This window comes from Thermobia domestica, chromosome 1 (genome assembly GCF_964235325.1).
Source record: "Thermobia domestica chromosome 1, izTheDome1.hap1.1, whole genome shotgun sequence".
Lineage (NCBI taxonomy): Eukaryota > Metazoa > Arthropoda > Insecta > Zygentoma > Lepismatidae > Thermobia > Thermobia domestica.
This window is the reverse complement of record NC_137454.1, coordinates 396,116,679-396,136,785: the sequence shown is the minus strand read 5'-3', so window position 1 is coordinate 396,136,785 and position 20,107 is coordinate 396,116,679. Positions and strand designations below refer to the sequence as shown.

The window sequence follows — 20,107 nt, the reverse complement described above, 5'->3', positions numbered from 1 at the left end:
CCATTTCGTTCCTTCCCCCTCCCGGGCAGAATGGACTCACCTAAACTGGGAACGGAGTTGTTTTTCCGCGCGGACGACAATAATGCACAAAACAGGACTATTGTTGTGAATGTTGTGTTAAATTTGTTTCCAAGTGTGTGGGTTTTCGCTCTGTGACCAAAATGCCGCCCAAACTAAGTCGGTTTTGGGAAGGCTATGTTGCGGCTATTTATGATACCCTTTTTAGTGTTTCTGTCATTAGAAAACAGTGCAAGAAGAATGGTTGCAACATCAGTTTAAGTGGAATAAAAAATGTTATTAAAAAGTACAAGGGCAACGAACCTTCACCAACGAAGTTGCCTAGGAAGCGGGAATGCACCAAGACCACCTCCACCATGCAGAGGAAACTTCGCAAAATGGCAATGCAAGGAAATCCGTCAACACAAAGGTGTATGGCTAATCGTCTTGACGTGTCTTTGGGGACTTGAGCCGGACGTTATACCATCAACTCAAACTGGAAAAAGTCATGAAAGCTCGCGGCCATCTTCTCACGGATTCCCACCAAAAGGAACGTAAGTGTAACGCCCGGAAGCTGTACGAATGGCATCTGGCAAAACAAAAGTGGATGTACGTCGTAACGCTCGATGAAGCATGGATTTACCTTTCCGACTGCTGCAAACCGAGAGCCATTATGTACCGAAAGAAAGTCGCCAAGAACTTCAGAAGGTGGGTCAGTGTCTGTAAAGAATCCTTTCCAAAAGGGTTCATGTCGTTACTGTCTACTGTTACCGAGGTAAACTGAAGATTCGTAGGGTGGCGAAGAACTGCAAAAAAAAATGTGCAGTATTTTCAGGAGCAGATCATGCGGCCGATCTACGAGCATGAGATTCCAACAATGTACGGAAATGACGCCATTCTGGTGCGCATTCACATGGACAAAGCCTCATCACATACCTCACGATCGTCCCTCGCATTCTACAGGGAGATGGAGGAGGCAAGTGGTATACAGGTGATACATTTCAATGAGGTACCTGTTAAATCTCCAGATGCAAGTCCTATGGACTATTGTGGATTTGGATTGCTGAAGCGGGCTTTGGGAAAACGGCGTGTGACAACCGTGGAAGGACTTTGGAAAGCTGTGCAAAAGAAATGGGACAAGATTCCCCTCCCAGTTCTTTAGAGAAGCCTATTACAGTGGAAATTACACTGTCGGGCTAGTGTTAGGAACCAAGGGAAACACATCGAGCACTTACGGACCTGGCGTCATGGATTCTTCTAAATTTTTGGGTAAGTCGAAATTGGCCAAATGTAGACTGAACAACCTCTTTAAATACATTTTTGATCTTAAGAAGGAAAGAAGATTAGATGTTTTATTTGATGACAAAAAGTCTGCCTGAGAACCCTTCCAAATACACCTTGATAACACATTTTCCTTTACTTTTTGTTGTAGTTTTGTTAAATGTTTCGGCAACGAAGTGCTGATATGGAAGCTTTGAACGTTAAATATTCTGCAGAGGAGAAAATAAGAACAGATCAGGGTTAAAGAACAATAACTTATTTATTTATTTATTTCGAAAAAACAACAGGCAAATGCCTAATTACAGTTTTCTGTCATTGTATGGGAATTCACTTTAAAATATATATGTAATAACATAATAATCTTATAGCAGACTACATGATTTATACGTTAAAAAATACGCATAGCACGATATACAACTAATTTATTTAGAATGAAAATTTGTTTATAACTAAAAATGTCTATATCTGGGTGCTCTTGTGACATCTTATTATACAATAAACACATTTCTCTGACAGGCGATACATTCAATGCATTAGTCCTTTGCGGTGAGAGATGGAACATGACATTATGGGGTCTCATTGGGACGTGAATTTTGATTTCTGATGAAATAAAATGAGTTCTCCTGTTTTCAAGTGATTGTAATGAATATTTGTTTCGAAGATCTTGGTACTTCTCAAATTTTGGATATATCCCTGTTTCTTTATGTGCCAAAAAGCTCACAAATTTATTTTGAATGTTCTCGATATTGTTTATATATTTCTTACTATTAGAACTCCATATTGTCGTTGCTTATTCCACCGTAAACCTTACACAGGCAGTGTATATTGTTTTGAGGACATTAGTGTTAGAAAAATCACTTCCTAATCTCATCACAAAGCCAACGTTCCGAAAGGTCTTACCAACTACTCTGTTGACATGAATATCAATTGATAGGTTTGACTGCAGAGTGACTCCAAGATCAGTAACATAATGCACCCTCTCAATTAGCGTTTGATTAATAGTATACACATTGCATACATAGTTCATTTTCCTGGTGTATGATACTGCTTTGCATTTTTTTAATATTTAGCAACAACATGTTTGAAGGATTAATGTCTTTCACACCATTGGAAAATTGTATTAATGTCGCTTAAAAGCTAGAAGGAAAATAAGAGGAGATTGTCATTTAAAAAAGAAAAGAAAAGAAAGAAAGAAAGAAAAAAGTTCGAAAGGGTAGATGAAAAAGGCTTAGTAAAGACCGAAACAGTTTCAGTTACAGAACGTAAAAGTAGTAGTATCTAGTCTATATGATTTTCATACTATTATTAGTTCTTTCAAATAATAAGTAATTTTTAGTGGGATCCTGATTGTTCTGAAATTCTTCAGAATGAAAGTATATTTATCTGTGCTTTAATATTTCTATGTAATAAATGAATTTAGTTTCACTATGGGAATTAAATACTCAAACTTGAATATCACGCCTGATCACACAAGTGCCAATCACCCAGTTCCCTGTATCGGCATTACAGAATCCGTGAAAAGCTGCCAGTAAACTTAGTGCATGTCTTTGTTCCTATGGAGAAATTGCTATACGATATGAATATTGTAGGAATGCATTATCAAAAACCGGCAACGCCGTGTGGGCAGTGCAATGAGCTCGGACTGAATTATAACTAATTACTCTCAGTATGCAACTCGACATCATTCAACCGTCAAAGCATTCAGTCGATCTTATCAGTGCGTTTCCATCATTCCCAACCCCCTGAAACTTGTCGTATTGTCGCTTAGGGAAAGAAACCCTGTTCTGCCTTCTTTACTAAAGCACAAGGTAGTCTCTTAAAGTGATTGGTGGGAATAGTAAGTGTTCTGTCTGGAACCACGATCTAATTTTGGATATTCTCTGATTATACCGTCTCTTATTTATCTATGAAGGCTTTCTGCCTTTGGATATAACTACCAAAATGGCGAGAGACTGTAAATATACGCTGCTCATGGATCCTAAGTTCCTGTTTTGAGTGCCCGTTCTATTTCGAGAAGAAGAAAATAAGTTATAATGGCATTCGTTTTCTCGTAGGGTCGCGTTACTTTCTGAGCACACGTGGTCTTTTACCAGGAGAGTCTAGTAGTTGTTGGAACTGAAATTTGACTAAACTAATCTGCTTTTGCAGTGTTCCTTTTACATGTGCAGCGGTGGCTCAGTGGTAGAGCGTTCACTTCTTGGGCATGGGGTCCGTGGTTCGATCCCAGCTCGCGCAAAGTTAATTTTGTGGTGGAAAAACACCGTATGTTGGGGTTTTCTCGGGGTTCTCCCGTTTCCCCCCACTTTCTCCATTCTACCATTTCATTCATTTCTCATCATCACCGTCTCCTTTAGCCTAGCCAGCATAACCATGGGACGTAAAACTTAAAGATTTCATTTTATTTTTTTCAAATGTTGAAAATTAAAAGATTCGTTCCTTGAGAGACAAACCTTGATTAAATCGCTTCAAATTAAACGAATAGTTTTTAATGTGTATTTTATTAATCTATTTTGTTCTCTTTACAAGACGTTGTCGCGTGGGGATTAGACAAAGAACTGGAGTTGGTGCATCCTCCGCCAGAAGCCAGCCAGTGTCAATCGCTGAACGAGATCAAAGAAACAAGTATGTCAAAGGAGGAGGTGACCACGTGAAGCAAGTCAAATGGCTAAAGGACGAACGTATGTTTTAATAAAGAAAGATCTCATATAATGTTGCCATAGAAATCATACAACCAGTGACTCTCTAAGTATTTATATATGAAAAGAAAAAGAAGTTTTGTAATTTCATTTTTATAACAAGGTTTGTTGACGCTTCGATCATATGAATTTTATTTATAAAATTTATTTTGTAGAGATTGTTACGTAGTTTATAGTCATTTTATAGATTTATCATGAATGTGTGTGTTTGTGAGTTCATATATATATACATATTTCATAAACGTATTTAATTACTACGTTCGTCTATAAAACAAGTGAAATAGTGCATCTGTGAAGTATAATGTAGCACAAAGTTTGCCGATGATGATCTGTCCAATGATTCTAAGTAATGCTAAGTCGAGAGGAACAAAATGGAGTCTTCTACGAAAAATGGAGAAAATGAAATACAGAGAGAATCAGTCAATCAATCAATCAGTCTAAAGAGATTTGCGTGCCATATCTTTCTCCGTCTTCGAACCTTGTTCTCTATATCTATTATAATCAAATGTAAGCTGACAAGGCACCATTCCGATTTGGTGAATTCAGTTGCTGAAAATGATTCAGCACTAGCACTAGCACTGGATTCAGCACCAAAAGAAATTGAGAAAAAGAGAGTTTTTAGTGGTAGGTCGTATAGAGAGGGTGGGAGATAAATGAGGGCAGAGTGCGAAGATAGGACGTAGACAATGTCTAGAAATACTGTGTTAATTTTGAAACAATTACTTGGATTGAAGTCAAATGTTGGATGGAGGAATGCATGTAGTGCTCCACTGAATACGCATAATGTGAACAATGCTTTAACTGCCAATTGTATGTAACTGGTTTTGAAAAGAGTCACCAGTGCTACAGCCGGCACATTTTGTGGGAAGAGCTCATTAATATACCAAAACTCTGAATGAGAGGTGTCTTTGTGTAATGTAACACGCCAGCATTCATCTGGTGGAACTACTTCTCATTCCGTTACACGTTGCGAACATTCCTGTTGATGTTCCAGGATTCGATTCCCTCTTTCGAAGCATATCCCCTCGTGCATACCTGTGGATCGTACTACAGGGTCTCTAGTTCCTCAGAGGTCTCAAACTGTATCGTCCGCTATTGATTTCTATAGACGGTGTGCGTCAAGAGCCATATGCCACATGACCCCTTTCCCGTATATTCTTCTTGCGCTAATTCCAACATGGCGGCTTTTCAGGTGTCTCCCATGATTCACATTACGTCTCTTTAGTGGAGCTCTACATGCATTCCTCATATCCAACATTTGACCTCAATCCCTCTATTCGTTTCAAAATTAACATGACATTTCTAGACATTTTCTATCTTCGCACTTTGTCCTCACTTATCTCCCACCCTGTATAAGGTCTTCCACTAAACACCCTCTTTTTCTCTGTTTCTTTTGATGCTGAATCCAGTGCTAGCAATCATTGTCAGCAATTGAATTCACCAAATTAGAATGATCTCTTGTGAGTGTTGAAAACTTATTTCTTAAGATGTAACTTCCCCTTGTTATTACCACATTCCTTCAGGTAGTACTGAAATATCATTCTCTTTGAGATTTGTGACGTGTAATATTTGTATCTTTTCCTATTTTGTAATTTTTTCTCTCTCATTATAAGTGTTGTAAGTAAAGACAATTATTTGTAGCAAGTGCCTGATTAATTCATACATAAACGAATATTGTTGACTTATTTAATTAAACAAAATAATGATGTGTACGAGTGAGTACGAATAACTAAAGACGAAGAAAGTTTTCAAATAACCTTTTGTAACGTGTTGTGACTGTGTAATAAATAAGGTTTATCTAGTCATTGTATGGTTCTGTTAGTTGCATACACGTTGGTTATATCATTATCATACTTATATTTTATCACAAGCAGTGTTTGAGAGAAATAGAATTTAATAGCGAGAATCAGTTTTTAGTAGATATAGTCAAAAGGAAAAAGTTAAAGATGAAACGTGGCAGTACTATCTTGTTCATTGACGCTTTCTGTACTTCTTCTTGAGAAACTGTGTAGTACCAAGCGAGATAGTCAGATCACCCCACTTCCGTTTTATTGTGCTTAATACAAGATATTTTATTGATACTGACGAGCTCTTTTAATAATAATAAATTATATTATACAGGGTGAGTCAAATTAAGTGTTATAAGTCAATATCGCGCGAACTATGCATCAAATAAGAAAAATGTGAAAGTCAATGTACACTATAAAGGGGCCTACAAAATGGGTCAGACATGAGTTTCCCCCATTTTGGGTGGAGAGAGTGAACATGGAATTTTCAAATGGTAACATAGATCGAGTGATACCTTGTTTGATAGATCGTAAAATACCTATGAAGCAAGGTATCACTCGATCTATGTTGCCATTTGAAAAGTCCACATTCATCCCCCTCCCCCAAAAATGGGGGCGGGGAACCTCATGTTGACCCATTTTGTAAACGCCTATATATATTGTACATTGACTCTTCACATTTTTCTATTTGATACATAGTTTGCGGGATATTGGCTTGTGACACTCAATTTGACTCACCTTGTATATTACAGTAGGAATGTTCTAACCAGTGGCGGCGATTGGATGTTAAAAGTGGGGTGTTGCAAGACATGATCCGATGTATATCAATGTTAAATTTCCTGATTATTTCTAAAACTTCATCTGACGAAAGGGTGTATAACTAATAGGATACTATCTTTTTCACTTAAAATACTGTATATCGTATTTAATATTTTATTAACCCGGCGGCACTGTCGCCAAGTCTCACAGACCCATGCACCTGTTTTTGTAGCCTGTTACTAGTAGCTGGTCGTTGGTTTTGATTGGGATTCAAATTGAAAATTTTATTTTTCAATGGACATTTCTGAACATGATTTATTACCTTGTACAGTGAAACCTGTCTTTAGCGGAATCGAGCGGGACTCGCAGAAATTTCCGTTAAAGTCAGGTTTCCGCTTAATGAAGGTAGACGTTGTCTTTTTTTTTTTTTTTTTTTTTTTTTTTTTTTTTTTTTTTTTTTTTTTTTTTTAATACATGCTTATAACGGACATACTGAGAAAATATTGTACGTACGTTGTACGTACCTTTTTCAATTACAATGCTTCTTTCTTCTACGAATTAAGTTTAAAATTAATACAAAATATGCTATGCACATGCTTTCTTTATTTTTGCAGTAGTCAAGCAGAGTTTTCTGTATACATTGCTGCTTGGCTGTTCTACTTTCTGTACACACTTTAGCCTGAGAAACTACACTTAGTAAATCAGAGTCATTTTTCAGTAAGGCAAATTGTTGCAGCTCCTTTAAACTTCTGAGATCATCTTGATACGTCTTTATTCTACACTCTTTTTCGAACTCGGTACCGTATTCCTCTTCTTCTTCCCCCTCGTCTTCTCCTTCCGACTTTCCGTTTGATTCTTGATTAAGGTGAGGGAACTACGGACAAATTGTGGGAGTGAATATGAGTAGTGCTTGGGGAAGGTCAACAATGCCCAGAAAAATTTAACAAAAGAACGAAGAATTTATCGCAGACATGTAATATATATATATTACCCTCTCACAGAATGTCTAAACATTTTCTAAACGCTGTAGTCTGGAATTCTGAATTTTCCGTTAAAGGTTTATTTTGCTTTCCGTTGTCCGCATAACACAGTTTCCGTTTAATGAAGGAACTTTTGCACGTTTTGCACTCCAAAATTCATGGGACCGCGAAATATTTCCGGTTAAGACAGTTTTCCGTTTAATAAAGGGTCCGTTGAAGGCAGGTTTTACTGTAATAACAAAATAAAATTATCAACAAAACATTTAAACAAAAATTATTAGATAAAGATTTAAAATGTAACAATTGGGTCTATGAGACTAGGCGACAGTGCTCAGGTCACATTAACAGGCGCCAGTGCCGCCGAAAAACGCAAGTAGGTACTAGCCCTATGTACTCCTAAACAACGAAAGTGTAAGAAGAGATTTGATTCCTTGCTCATGAACATCGTAACATTCTGTCTGGAAAATTGTATTATCAGATTATTTAATAACAAATTCGCAAAACAAATAAATAGAAAGGATAATATTAATCATAGTAACGAATAATGAGGCTTGTTTTGTAGAAATTATATTGAAAGTGGGGATTAATGAACAATTTATATTTTTAATTCCATACATGCCATTAAATGTATGTTATTAGTCTTAGAAAATACTACAAGCATATGCGACGACATTTAAAGAAATACGCAATTGCAATATTAATTGTTTTGAATTGCAATTAAAACCTAATTCCTGTAGCTTTCTTAACTCCACGGGAAGACAAATATCCAATACGTACGCACGCAACGGCAAATATTATAAGGCACTATTTTTTCTATGAACCAGTAATACATACAAAACTTTATTACATTTCCAAACTATATACATTAAGAGGTCACTTCAAAAAGTGGGGGGCAACTGCCCTCTTTTGCCCCCTTAATCGCCGCCGCAGGTTCTAACTATCCCGATTGGTACAACGGAGATGATGGAAGCTTTTGATATAACTGAAAGGTAAATCATACCCCAAATATCAGTTAATATTATACTATATATGTGGTAGAATTGTGGTAACAGAATTTGGTGAAGTATATATATTCGTTTCTCTTTTGCTCATATAAGTTACAACTTCTAAAAATTTAACTTACACTATATATAAGTGTATGTGAGTTTGTGTATCCTTTGATTCTACTATCTTTATACTATAATGGAAAATGCCTTCCTTCATGTGATATGTTCCAGTTTATTATTTCGACTAGATAATGTAAATCTCATTATCAATTACGTTGAAAAAAATATCTGATTATTAAGGTTAATTTCTAATTCACAATTCTGTTAGCAGTTTGTTTCATCGATCATCTGAGTCTTTTAGATATAAGTTACTTTATATCTTACGATATAGCTTTCAGTTCCTTTCATAATGTGACAGAAAATTATTATTTTCCACGAATAGTACTATAGGTGTTTAAAAGATACGAGGGTAATTCAGGAAGTAATGCCTCCAAGGTGATACTTTTATTTGTGTTTGACAGATAGCATCGATACCGGTATTAGTGAAATGCTTGCAATGTCAGCTACAAATGGTAGCATCATTTTTCAATATAGTCCCCATTACGGGCAACACACTTGCGCCAATGCGAAACAAGGTTTTTCATGTCGTTGGTAAAGAATTGTGATGGCTGACATAATACCATTGCCAAACTGATACTCCCACCTCTGCGTCACAACTGTAGCGTTAGCCCTTAAGGTGATCCTCAAGTTTGGGGAGAAGCCGGATTGTAGGCAGGATGAGGCAGAATGTTAATAACTCTTTGCCAGAAGATGGGAGAACTTTGAATTTTTTGGCGGAGGATAGGGCGTGTGGCGGTACTCCATCAACTGATAGTGCTGATGTAAATACAAGCATCCCCGTAAATTGCAGTGATCCGGTGATGAATGTTCCTGAGCACACAACCTTCCACAGTCAGAAATTCCAATGCCAGTCCGCTGTTTCAACCGGACGTCACCACTGGATGCCATGGATTGCTCCATTACTCTTAAATAAGAAGAGATAGGAAGATGAAACAAGTCACATTCTATAGCTTAAACATCAGTGCATTAATGATAAACAGTTAAAAATGTTTCCAGCACTATTGGCCAAGTAGTGGGCTTGGAGGCATTACTTTCTGAATCACCCTCGTAATTTTTAACTGAAAACATCAGATTGATTATTGTGTGTATTATAATAATCAGAATTCATGATTGAGAATGTGTTGAAGTGGGTTAAATCATGCTTTAGAAACTATGTCCCGTCCATATACCCCATACCGGCCAAATTGAATTATAATTGTTGAATAATTTATTAAGTAGTTTAAATTTTAATTAATAATAATTAGTGCTTTGTATTCGTTCATATGGTTATATCGTTCTGTTCGATTATGAGCCGATACTGATAGTAAACCGTCTAAGGAAATCAAAAGCGAAAATAGGAAAACAAAATGAAGTTTATTAATCAAGCATGCAAACCCCAAGGAATAAATTTCCTTCAGAAATGCTAGTGAATTCTGCTAATCTAACACGCTTCTTTATTTAAAGAAATGCGTTTTTTTCTTGCTGTGAATACTTAAAATATAATATCTGCTAAACCAATGTGATCAATATAAAATTTGCATTTTTTTCTTAATAAAAACTAAAATCTGTTACAATTAGAACGTAGTGACTTGGCAGTACTGAATCTACATGATGATAGAAACTAACTTGTGACGGATTCTGTCTATACTTTTGGAAACATTTTGCTACTGCGATGTCAAAGGTTACCGTCTACTTTACCGCCCGTATTAAGGATACCGACTTTGTTCCTGAGGGATATTTATTGAACCAAAAATAAAAATGAAAAGAAAAGGCTTACAATCAGATTAACACGATATTTTTTGTAATGCTGATGGTTTCTATATCTACTTGAATACATTACTTTAACTTATAAACAGAAAAAGAGTGACAGTTACGAAAGTAATATGATTGCAGTTAAATATGATTTATCAGTGGCGGCTGGACGGGCAGTGACACTGTGACATGTTATTCCCTACAAACATGAAAATAACGATAGAAGAGTTATTAAAAGGTGTCATAAGATGTTACATAAGAGAGTTAAATGTCATATCTGCTTTCTCAATAGTTTCCTTTTATGTGGGCTTCGGCGCCGTGTAACTGGCAGGTTTAGCTGATGATGATAACGCTATTTCCGTCAGTGTCTCGTTAAAATGGCATTTGGAATATGCAAAACACTAAATACGCACCATATTAGCTGTACAAGGGGAACGCGCTTTCCATATGCTTTGAGTTAATGACAAACGGAACTTTTCATCAGCTTTACGGAAATAGCCGATATTTCACGATCACTATGTTCTGCTGCTTGCGATTTAAAAAAAAAAAATCTTAAATCCATACCGCTCTACATCTTTCTTGATAATACGCCTCATTCTGTACCATTTTGCATCAAAGCAACGAAGTTTTCGTTTCAGTTTGCGGTAGTCGGCATAGCAGTTGTAATTACTTGTTGCATTGTTTGTATTCTGTTGCGATCTGCAAATTTTGTGAAGACCTTTACAGAATAAGACTCCAAGTCGTTGGTAATCAGCCAATGCCAACATCAGAAGCAGCGAGATCTTTCTCTATGTTAAGCTGAATTAACGAGTAGCAAATTCAAAAGTGGGTGTACGGGGAAAATATAACTGTTTTCGTGTAATTTCAACAAGAAGAACCGACAAAAGTATTAGTTTTTGTCATTATATTCGACCAATAATCTGCTGTCAGTTTATTGTTACTACAAGCTAGCTGACATTCCTGTGTGTTACAGCAGCTGTTTTTCGTACCCTACGACTCTGAATCCGTTTATGCAAGAATAAAGACATATAGGGTCCATACCAGCCATATAGGGTCCATAGCATATATATATATATTCCATACCAGCCTTCAATGCATAAGCAAGGCAAAAGTCAGTTGTAACTGTAACTGTTATGCTTATTATCGCAAACTAAAATGCAGATTTTGCGTTGCGATTTCGCAAACCGTTCCCGAATGAGGCCGATGGTCTAAATTACGCAAAAAAAGTTTTTTTTTTTTTTTTTTCATAATGGTGCGCCGCGCTATGATTGGCAACAAAGTGAATGAACAAAGATCTTCCCAGTCATGCCAGATTTTTATGTTTAAAAAATAAAGAGACAAGCAACTTCAAATTTAGTTGTACAGGGGCTTCATACACGCTGTAAAACAGGAGTTATAATACAGTAGGTTATAAAAAATATGTAATTTTCTCCAGTTACTTCCCTTTAAAGTTTCTGGAACCAGTCTTGTTTCAGAAGGAACACGTAGCTAAAAGCACTCCATGCATGCAGCTGGTCAGTTTGATGCTAATAGTCCTGTTTTCTTTTTTCATTTATAGAATAGAAGTTGGGAGGTTACAGAATCATTCAAAATACATATACATTTTTTCTTTCGTGAAATTGTATTATCAGGAAATAAAAGTTTATTTTTTTAATTTCATTGCTTATGTTCAATTTTGGAACGTTGTAAAGCTAGAATTCATTTATTGCATAGTGTATTCAGAATATTTTCTCTCATGGAATATAAGGAAACTAGATATATCTGTTTAGTTATGATGTCAGGGATTGGCTCGTTGGAAATCCCTTCTCATTTACGAAATCCCCCTCGGAATATGGCTTAATAGTGTATTATTAGAGTTTTGTCACTACCTACCAAATTGTCACCAGCCGCCACTGTGGTTTAGTATTTCTCATCAGGTAGTCAATGATGTTGAACAATACTCATCGTTTGCGTAATGTAGTTTACTTTTGTGTACATTTATTGTTGAATGCATGTATGAATTAATATGAAATGTACCTTTCATTATGCCATATGTAATTTATATTGACTCGTGACTCGGCATATTTTCCATTGTACAAGCATTGCTTTTAACAAACTTAAATCAGATTTCAACCACTCTCTGAGCAAAACAATCCTTTTTTTGTGTATATATATATATATATATATATATGAACGTGTAACAGGTTCGCGAACTATCCACTTTGGCTTCGTCAAACACTATGAATACACAGATAGAGATAGAAACAGATTTAATGTAAGAGATAGCGAAAAAATTCCCTGATTTCTGATTGGCTACCATAGACTACAACAGCCACTCCCCTTTCAGCAGAAACCAAAATATAAAACGGTCTTTTAGTAACAAATTCATTCTCTTTCATAAGGTACATCAATTACAGTTTCTTCTTGTTTCTTGTTTCCTTTTTATAACATCTTGTTATTTTCCGTAGAATTGTAATAAGTATTTTTTTTTTCTTTGATTTAAATTTTATATCTTTTCGAAGTTTTAGTTAATTCTTCGTTTCCACAACTTCTGGAGACATTCTAAAGTTGTTCTTCAGAAATTCTGTTTACTGAAACAATAAGAAATTGTTCGATCATTATGAATTTTAAGATTATTATTATTATTACGTATTTTATTTTATTTAATTCATGAAATTACAAGAATTTGAGACTTATTAAAATCTTGCAATTATTCTTGAACTCAAATAAAGAAAAGAAAAAATTTGAGAAGAAGCGTATGGAAGGGTCTCCTAAATTCCGCAGTGTGGTAACAAACATATCTGAAATCTAATATGCTTTCAGGACTTTAAAAGACGTACTAAAAAGTATCAACATAGTAAATTGTACACATTCTTGTCTACATTCTTAAATATTGTAGATGCACATATCTGTCAACCACTTTGTAATGCAAATAATGAAACTATTGTATTAATTTCCTGACGAATGAGTGATATCAGTTGTGTATTGATAAGCCAGTGTAGTATGTATGGCGTCACTTTATATGATTACATAGTATGTGTTTCGTTCTTCGTGTGTGTTGTATGAGCAAACCATTTTTTATTAGATTAACATAGTAACTGTTATCAGGGTTGCCATATTTCGTGAAGAAAGAATACAACTATCGTACGAAAATGGATGATAGTTCGTGATGGTTTCTAGCTTTGTTTTTGGTTAAATATTTATCCAGCAGATAACACTTCCTCATAGAAATCGATGAATACTGAATGAAATTATATTATTGGTCTACTTCCTTTTAGTAAATTTGTAAGCTAAAGGAAATTTGTGGTAATTATAGGTGAATGATTATATAGAAATTACAGTTGTAGTGATTATATGTGATGAAGTTTCTATTTCTGATAAGAGCACAATTTGTGATCTCTACCGTAAAAATCTACTTTAACCCCTTGCGTTCCAGGTGTCATTTTCCTATGTGTGTGCTGTAATACCGGTTTCATTTACTGTTAAAATATTGTGTAGACCGTTATATAGGGCATAGTTATTGTGCGTGCGTGAGGAGACCATTCACAAGAACAATTATTTGCATTGTAAAGCATTTGGACTGAGAAAGGGAAATTATGGTGTTCTGAAGGGATTTTATGCTGATTCAGGTTGGCAATACTGACCGGAGATGAAAGACAAAGTCCCCCCCCCCCTTTTCTGATCTGGAAATGGATCTCGAAGTTTCTAATTGTTTATTGTCAAAATAAACACATGTGTGTTGTAATTGAGTGCTCCCTTTGACCTTCCATCTACTGAAGCAACTTTTTTGTCCTTTTTTACCAGTAAGGTGCTGCCACCTAAGGAGAAATAATAGAACTAAGTCTTGCCTTTGCCTCCACTAACAAATTTCATCATCTCCAGGATTAATAGACTCTTAATAAAGGATACGTTTTCATGAGAGCCACATGGATGTCAGTGGTATTCAAGGGTTAATTAGAAGTAGCGAACTGCATGTTAGAGAGCCAAAATAAACGGTGATTTGGAGTTCATGTGCTGATCACAGGTTATCCAATTAAAAGTCGTGTCGCATTGGCTATGATATCTGTAACTATACACATTTGTGGAAGATGTTATTTATGTTTTATATAAAAAAAAAACTTCGCATTTGTTCCCCACGAAAACCTGCATCTGAGTTCAAACGTGCAAAGCTGCATTCTAGCTATGAGCACTGCTAGCGTGGCGTCGGAGACTGACAGATGGAAAGATATGATATTGAGTTACAATATCAACCAGAAGTCCCATAATCTCAAAGTATGTCGTATAGTATTACAAAAGCTACAATTACTTATAAATAGTGTACTCACCAGTATTGCGCCTGTAGAAATCTTCGATATCAGTTCATGGCTCTCTTCATCAGTCGAACTTCGAAAAACAGCAGTTGGTATGGATAAATCCACGTAAAGCGAGACATGTCTTCGTTTAACAGGAAGTGTTTAATCGAAGATAGCGTACAAATCAATTTGGTCAGCATTTATCACAAACAATACATAAAACACATAACAAAATGATTTTAATAACCACTTCTATGTTTTGAAGTTTCCTTTGTGATAATAACTGCTGGCCAGCTTGTTTTAAGTATTTTCAACGTAACATTTTCTGCTAAAGAACTTTCCGTTTCTATTATAATATTAGCATTAATGTATAGGAGAGATTTCCAAACTCGCGAGCCCTACAAATGGATAGCGAGGTCCCCAAATTCATTTACGCACGAGTAATAGGGAGTGGGCGCCCCAATGAGATTACTGAGCGTCAGCGTAGGTAGTGAGACCGAATCCAATGAGAGCAAGATCGAGTCTTAACGAGAACAAGGAGTAGGGGCCTGAGATAACGTGGGTCTCGCTGAGGTTAGAAAGGGTTGACTTAAGTTTAGCGTCCCTTTCAGCAGCGAGGCTATATGAGACGTGGATCTACTGGTTAACGTGGAATCCGAACCACATGAGCTCCCGCCGGGAATCAAACCTGGGTCTCCCAAGCCAACGGCGCGTACTCTAACCGCTTAGCCACGGAGGAGCTTGAGGTTAGTAAGGGCGAGCATGAGTCCGGAAAGCAAAATAGCCATTTTAACATATAATTGTTTCTTTGGTCAGATGTTATTTTTTATTCTTAGTTATTGATAAATATAAAACTACTATAAACAGTCATAGAGCTCTAATCAGGAACCTTTATTATAATGATATCTTTGGAAAATTTATGAAGATAATGGGAGAATAATAACAGTCACATAAAATATAAAAGCTCTGTGCACTCGATCTCAGGGTATGGATTCGATGTAGAATCAAAATCTTGAAACCCCAGGACGATCGATCGTGTTAGTTTTTTGGTAAGGACGAAAAATTTAAGCGATTTTGGAGAGAGAGAGGACACACATGTTTGGCCCATAAAACAAAATTGACACGGCCAATTGTCCTAGGGTTTCGAAATTTAGATTCTGTGTAACTAAATACTTCGAATGAACACCCTGTTGTTTTATATATATAACTGTTACATGTATCATCAAGGCCAAGTCAATCGTTCTGAGCAATGGTCGAATTGAGACGGTATGCGGTGTTGGTTTTTCAGTGATGCAGGCATACCGCCTCTGGTTTTTCAATGATCAAGACATACCATCACTGGAGAGTAGATGTTAAATACCTTTAATAAATCCATTTTTATAAAAAATAATTAACGAATAGCTTTGCACATAAAAATATTTAATTTCTTATTTAGAAATAATTTCTGTTGCCAACACCGACATTTTTGTTATATTTTCCCATTTTTTATTAAAATGTTTCTTCAAAGAAGTTCATTTAGTTTATATTTTAATGTGCCATGTTCATTTTTTTTCCTCACGTATGTGTGTGTCTTGCCTTAATGTATATGAATGCTGTGTTTTGAGCATGGACGAATTTAAGGGGTTGTCTGCTGTCAAAGCGAATCTTCCGGAGGTTTTTAATACCCCTCAGTCGAGTAGGGGGTCCGGGAGTTTTCTTGCAGGAAATTGTTAATATAAGCACTAGGTTCTTGAGTATTTTCGTGTACAATTCTCTATAATTCAACATAAGGGGATTTTTTTTTTCAGAAAGTTGTTGGCGTGGGATCAAAGTCTCTTCATGTTCTTCCAGTAACTACAGAGAAGCTCTCCAATGCTTTTATTCATTATGTAAATAGAAATGCAATCTTTTAGGCAACATACCCTCATTGCATTTCAACATTTTGAAAGCCGGTATGTCAAGTCAAAATCGTAATAAGACATACCACCTCTGCTTTTTTTCCACTTCGAACACTGGTTTCGAAACTTGGATTCTATGTAAGAAAATACTTCGAATGTATATACCCTGAGGTTCGCTGAACACAACTTTTTTGTATTGTTGTGTTACGTGTATTCCTTCTATCCAAAATCGCTCAAGTGTTTCACCCATAACAAAAAATTGACACGGTCGATCGCCCTAGGATTTCGAAATTTGTATTCGAAATTTCGATTCCAAGTAACAAAATACATGGAATCCATAACCTGTGACCCGGTGCACAGAACTTTTAGTTTTTGTGTATGTGGCTGTGTAAGTGTAGGATATTTACGAGTGGATGACCATAATCTTCATTCGATTGGCTTGCTTTTGTTTCTGCGGCAATGAATCATGGGAGTTAAGTTACAGATTAGTTAATAAAAATAGAAATTCAAAAAACACTACAAACTTCAAATGTTAGTTGCTATTGAAACTAAACTATTGTCCAAATAATGGCCTTGTAATATAATGGCCCTATATTTTTTACTAGAGTACATGAGTTGACTGAAAGTTAATCTACTTGTCAGTGTTTGTTATCTGTCACAGCACTCCAAAGTTTCATACCTTGACCCCTCGAAGGTAGCTTGGCCCCTTTTAGATGCACGAAGCTTTTCTGTTTACGTGCTTATTGTGATTTGATCCACAATTTCCTCGCTGGAGATGAATTGTAAACGACAGTTCGTGGGCGTATCATCAATAGAACTGTAGAAGCACCGAAATATTAAAAATTCATTACTCATCATTTGATTACTCAAAATTACTTCACTTAAAATTTCGAGGCTGTGGTAACTCAGTGGTAGAATGTTCACATCTGATGCATGGTATCCTTGCTTCGATTCCAGCTCGCGCCAAATGAACTTTATGGTGGACAAACCGTGTGCGTGGGTTTTCTCGGGTGAGCCTGTTTCCTCTCACTCTCTTCATCCCACCATTTCATTTCTCATCATCACCGTCTCCTTTAGCCTAGCCGGCATAATCGTGGGACATAAAATTTAAAGGTTTTTCACTTTGAATTTCGTCACCTTGAAGTAGTAAGATGAGTTTTAGTACTCGTTATTCGTAAAGTTGTCCGGGTTCTTAATTTCAGTAACTTCATGATAACCCTACATCAGGTCACCTGACTCAGTAGTCATACATAACTCCATTTCACATGCCAGTTTTCTTTAAGGAGTGAGCGGAAGTACATCGAAATTTGTCGTATTTATATTTGGAGAATGTATCACCATATGATTTTATTCTCTTGGTATGTGTGTGTGAGTGTGCACATCTACTGAATAAATTGATCCCATTTAGAGCTCGACCTGATACTGTACTGAACGCGAAAAGTCACAGATCACTCGATAACTCTATTCTGAAATCAATTTAGTGGAGATATACAGCAAAAAATGAGATGTTAGAACTACACATTTTGTGTTAATTTAACACCAAGGACATCGTCTTCCGAGCATATAAGAAATAACAAGTAATTATCAGTGAGAATGTGCGTTGGTTTTTATTGTTTTGCTATAGGCAAACCTTTATGCAGTATATTTGGCACGTATGTCAAGTAACGAGTAACGCATTATGTTTTCTGTAATCGATCAAGAAAATAGTTTTGTAAGCCTATGAATTGTCTGACAGCAGCTCATGATTAGCAGTTTTGCCATCTGTTTTCTTATGTGCTAAAATATAAGAACAACAGATGACAGAACTGCTACTCATGTAAATGTTGTCCGACATATTCATAGGCTTACAAAATTATTTTCGTGACCGATTACAACAAAACATAGTAGGTTATTCGTTACGTGGTATAAATGTCAAATATTCTGCGTAAAGTTTTGCTCGTTGCAAACAATAAAGTCAAATTCTCACTATTACTAGTTACTTCTGGTATGGTCGGAAGGCGATGTGTTTGGTGTTAACACACAAGTAACACGCTAAAGTGGTAGTTTTTTGTGTTAACACCTCGTTTTTTGCTGTGTAAAGACATTCTTGAAGATGCAATATGGCAACCTTGTTCTTTCCCTTTCTACCCTAGTGTATTGTAGTTCCTTCCCTCATGGGTTGTGTAGTCTTTGAGTCCACCTTGCTCAATTTTATATTTGGATCAGAAAGGAATTTGTATTTTGATACAAAACAAATTTAGATAACACGTTTTAGGACCTATTTTGCTTTACTAGAGATTCAATAGTTTCGCAGGACAAAAGATATTTTGAAATTTTATGAATGAAATTTCAGACCGTCTTCTATTGTCATTTACTCAACACATTGTAGATCATAATGATGACCAAATAAACTTTAATAATATATGTTAAAAGATGAATGTTTTATTTTTTAAATATTTTATTAACCCTACAATGTCTAAGGAGGATGCAAGAATTACCAAGAGTATTGTATTTTATTGTTCAATAAATTCAGATTTATTTGTGTACTAAGGTGATTCAAAAAGTAAGAACAATACCTCACGGATGTCATATTACTCAAATTCCTCGCCAAGCTTCACCAGGTGACCGCTTCTTTTCACACAGTCGTTAGATGATGCATATGTTGCGTCAGACCTTAGCAATATAGGTAGAAGCTGGCTGCGCTTTTGGAAACATGATGAAACGTGGAAGTGCGTAGTGTAATCGGAACCTCATCATCAGAAATTCATCGCCAATTTGTCGGGTGTACGGTGCTAATGTCATATAAACAGATCTGAGTTCGATACAGGCAGAAGAGATGTGTAAGATGATCAACCATGGAAATACATTGCCCGTCATATTTAATAATTGAAGAAATACAGTACATGGGTGGTCGACGATTCTTGACCGATAATAAAGTTTAGCAAGCTTTCATGAAGTGACTTCAGGGATTTGACTCACACGGGAAAGTCTCACAAGTTGTCGTTCAAATCTGATTGCCACATAGCACATCTGATAGAGCATCATGAGAAATGAAACAGAGCAAAGCAACGAAAACAAAAATTGCACAATATAATGAGAACAAAATGTCCTATCGAAAACCTCAAACAGTATTACCATAGGTGAAGCAGTATTGCCAACTCAGCATAAAACTATTTTGTTTGAAATAGCACCATATACAAGTGTGCACAGATTTAAAATGCACTATTATCACTAAACATAACAGTAAAGTGTAGTGATACAGTGTTGTACACTGGTGGAGCTACGTGTGCTGAAAATGTACAATGCAGAAGTCTGATTATGTGGCGGTAGATGGTAATAAAGTGCTATGAATGCTATGAATTTACTTCAAATGCATAACACCGATAGTATAACAGCAAAATGTCAGCAGTGTCACAGCAATTGTTGCATTTGAAAAACGAAATTTGTGATGCCATTTTTACGTCCTATGTCTGCTCCGAAGCCATATAGAACGGGACCTATGTTGTAAAGTGGGATCCGAACCACTATGAAAGAGAAAGATAATCAAATGTAATGTGAAAGGCACGACAAGAACGTCTGAGGCGGGATTGGAACCCGCGATCCCTAATATGTCGATTGTCTATCCTTCTAGACCGAACGGCTA

General features: G+C 36.2%; 1 protein-coding gene across 1 annotated transcript in view; it reads left to right on the top strand.

The window, feature by feature from the left end:
- LOC145665405 (ADP-ribosylation factor-like protein 13B) overlaps positions 1-4,094 on the top strand; it is a 54,111-nt gene extending 50,017 nt beyond the window's left edge. The window contains exon 9 of the mRNA XM_081732714.1: positions 3,805-4,094. Within this exon, the coding sequence (XP_081588840.1) occupies positions 3,805-3,929 (125 nt within the window). The 3' untranslated portion in view covers positions 3,930-4,094. The remainder of the gene's footprint in view (positions 1-3,804) is intronic.
- The last annotated feature ends 16,013 nt before the right edge of the window (positions 4,095-20,107 follow it).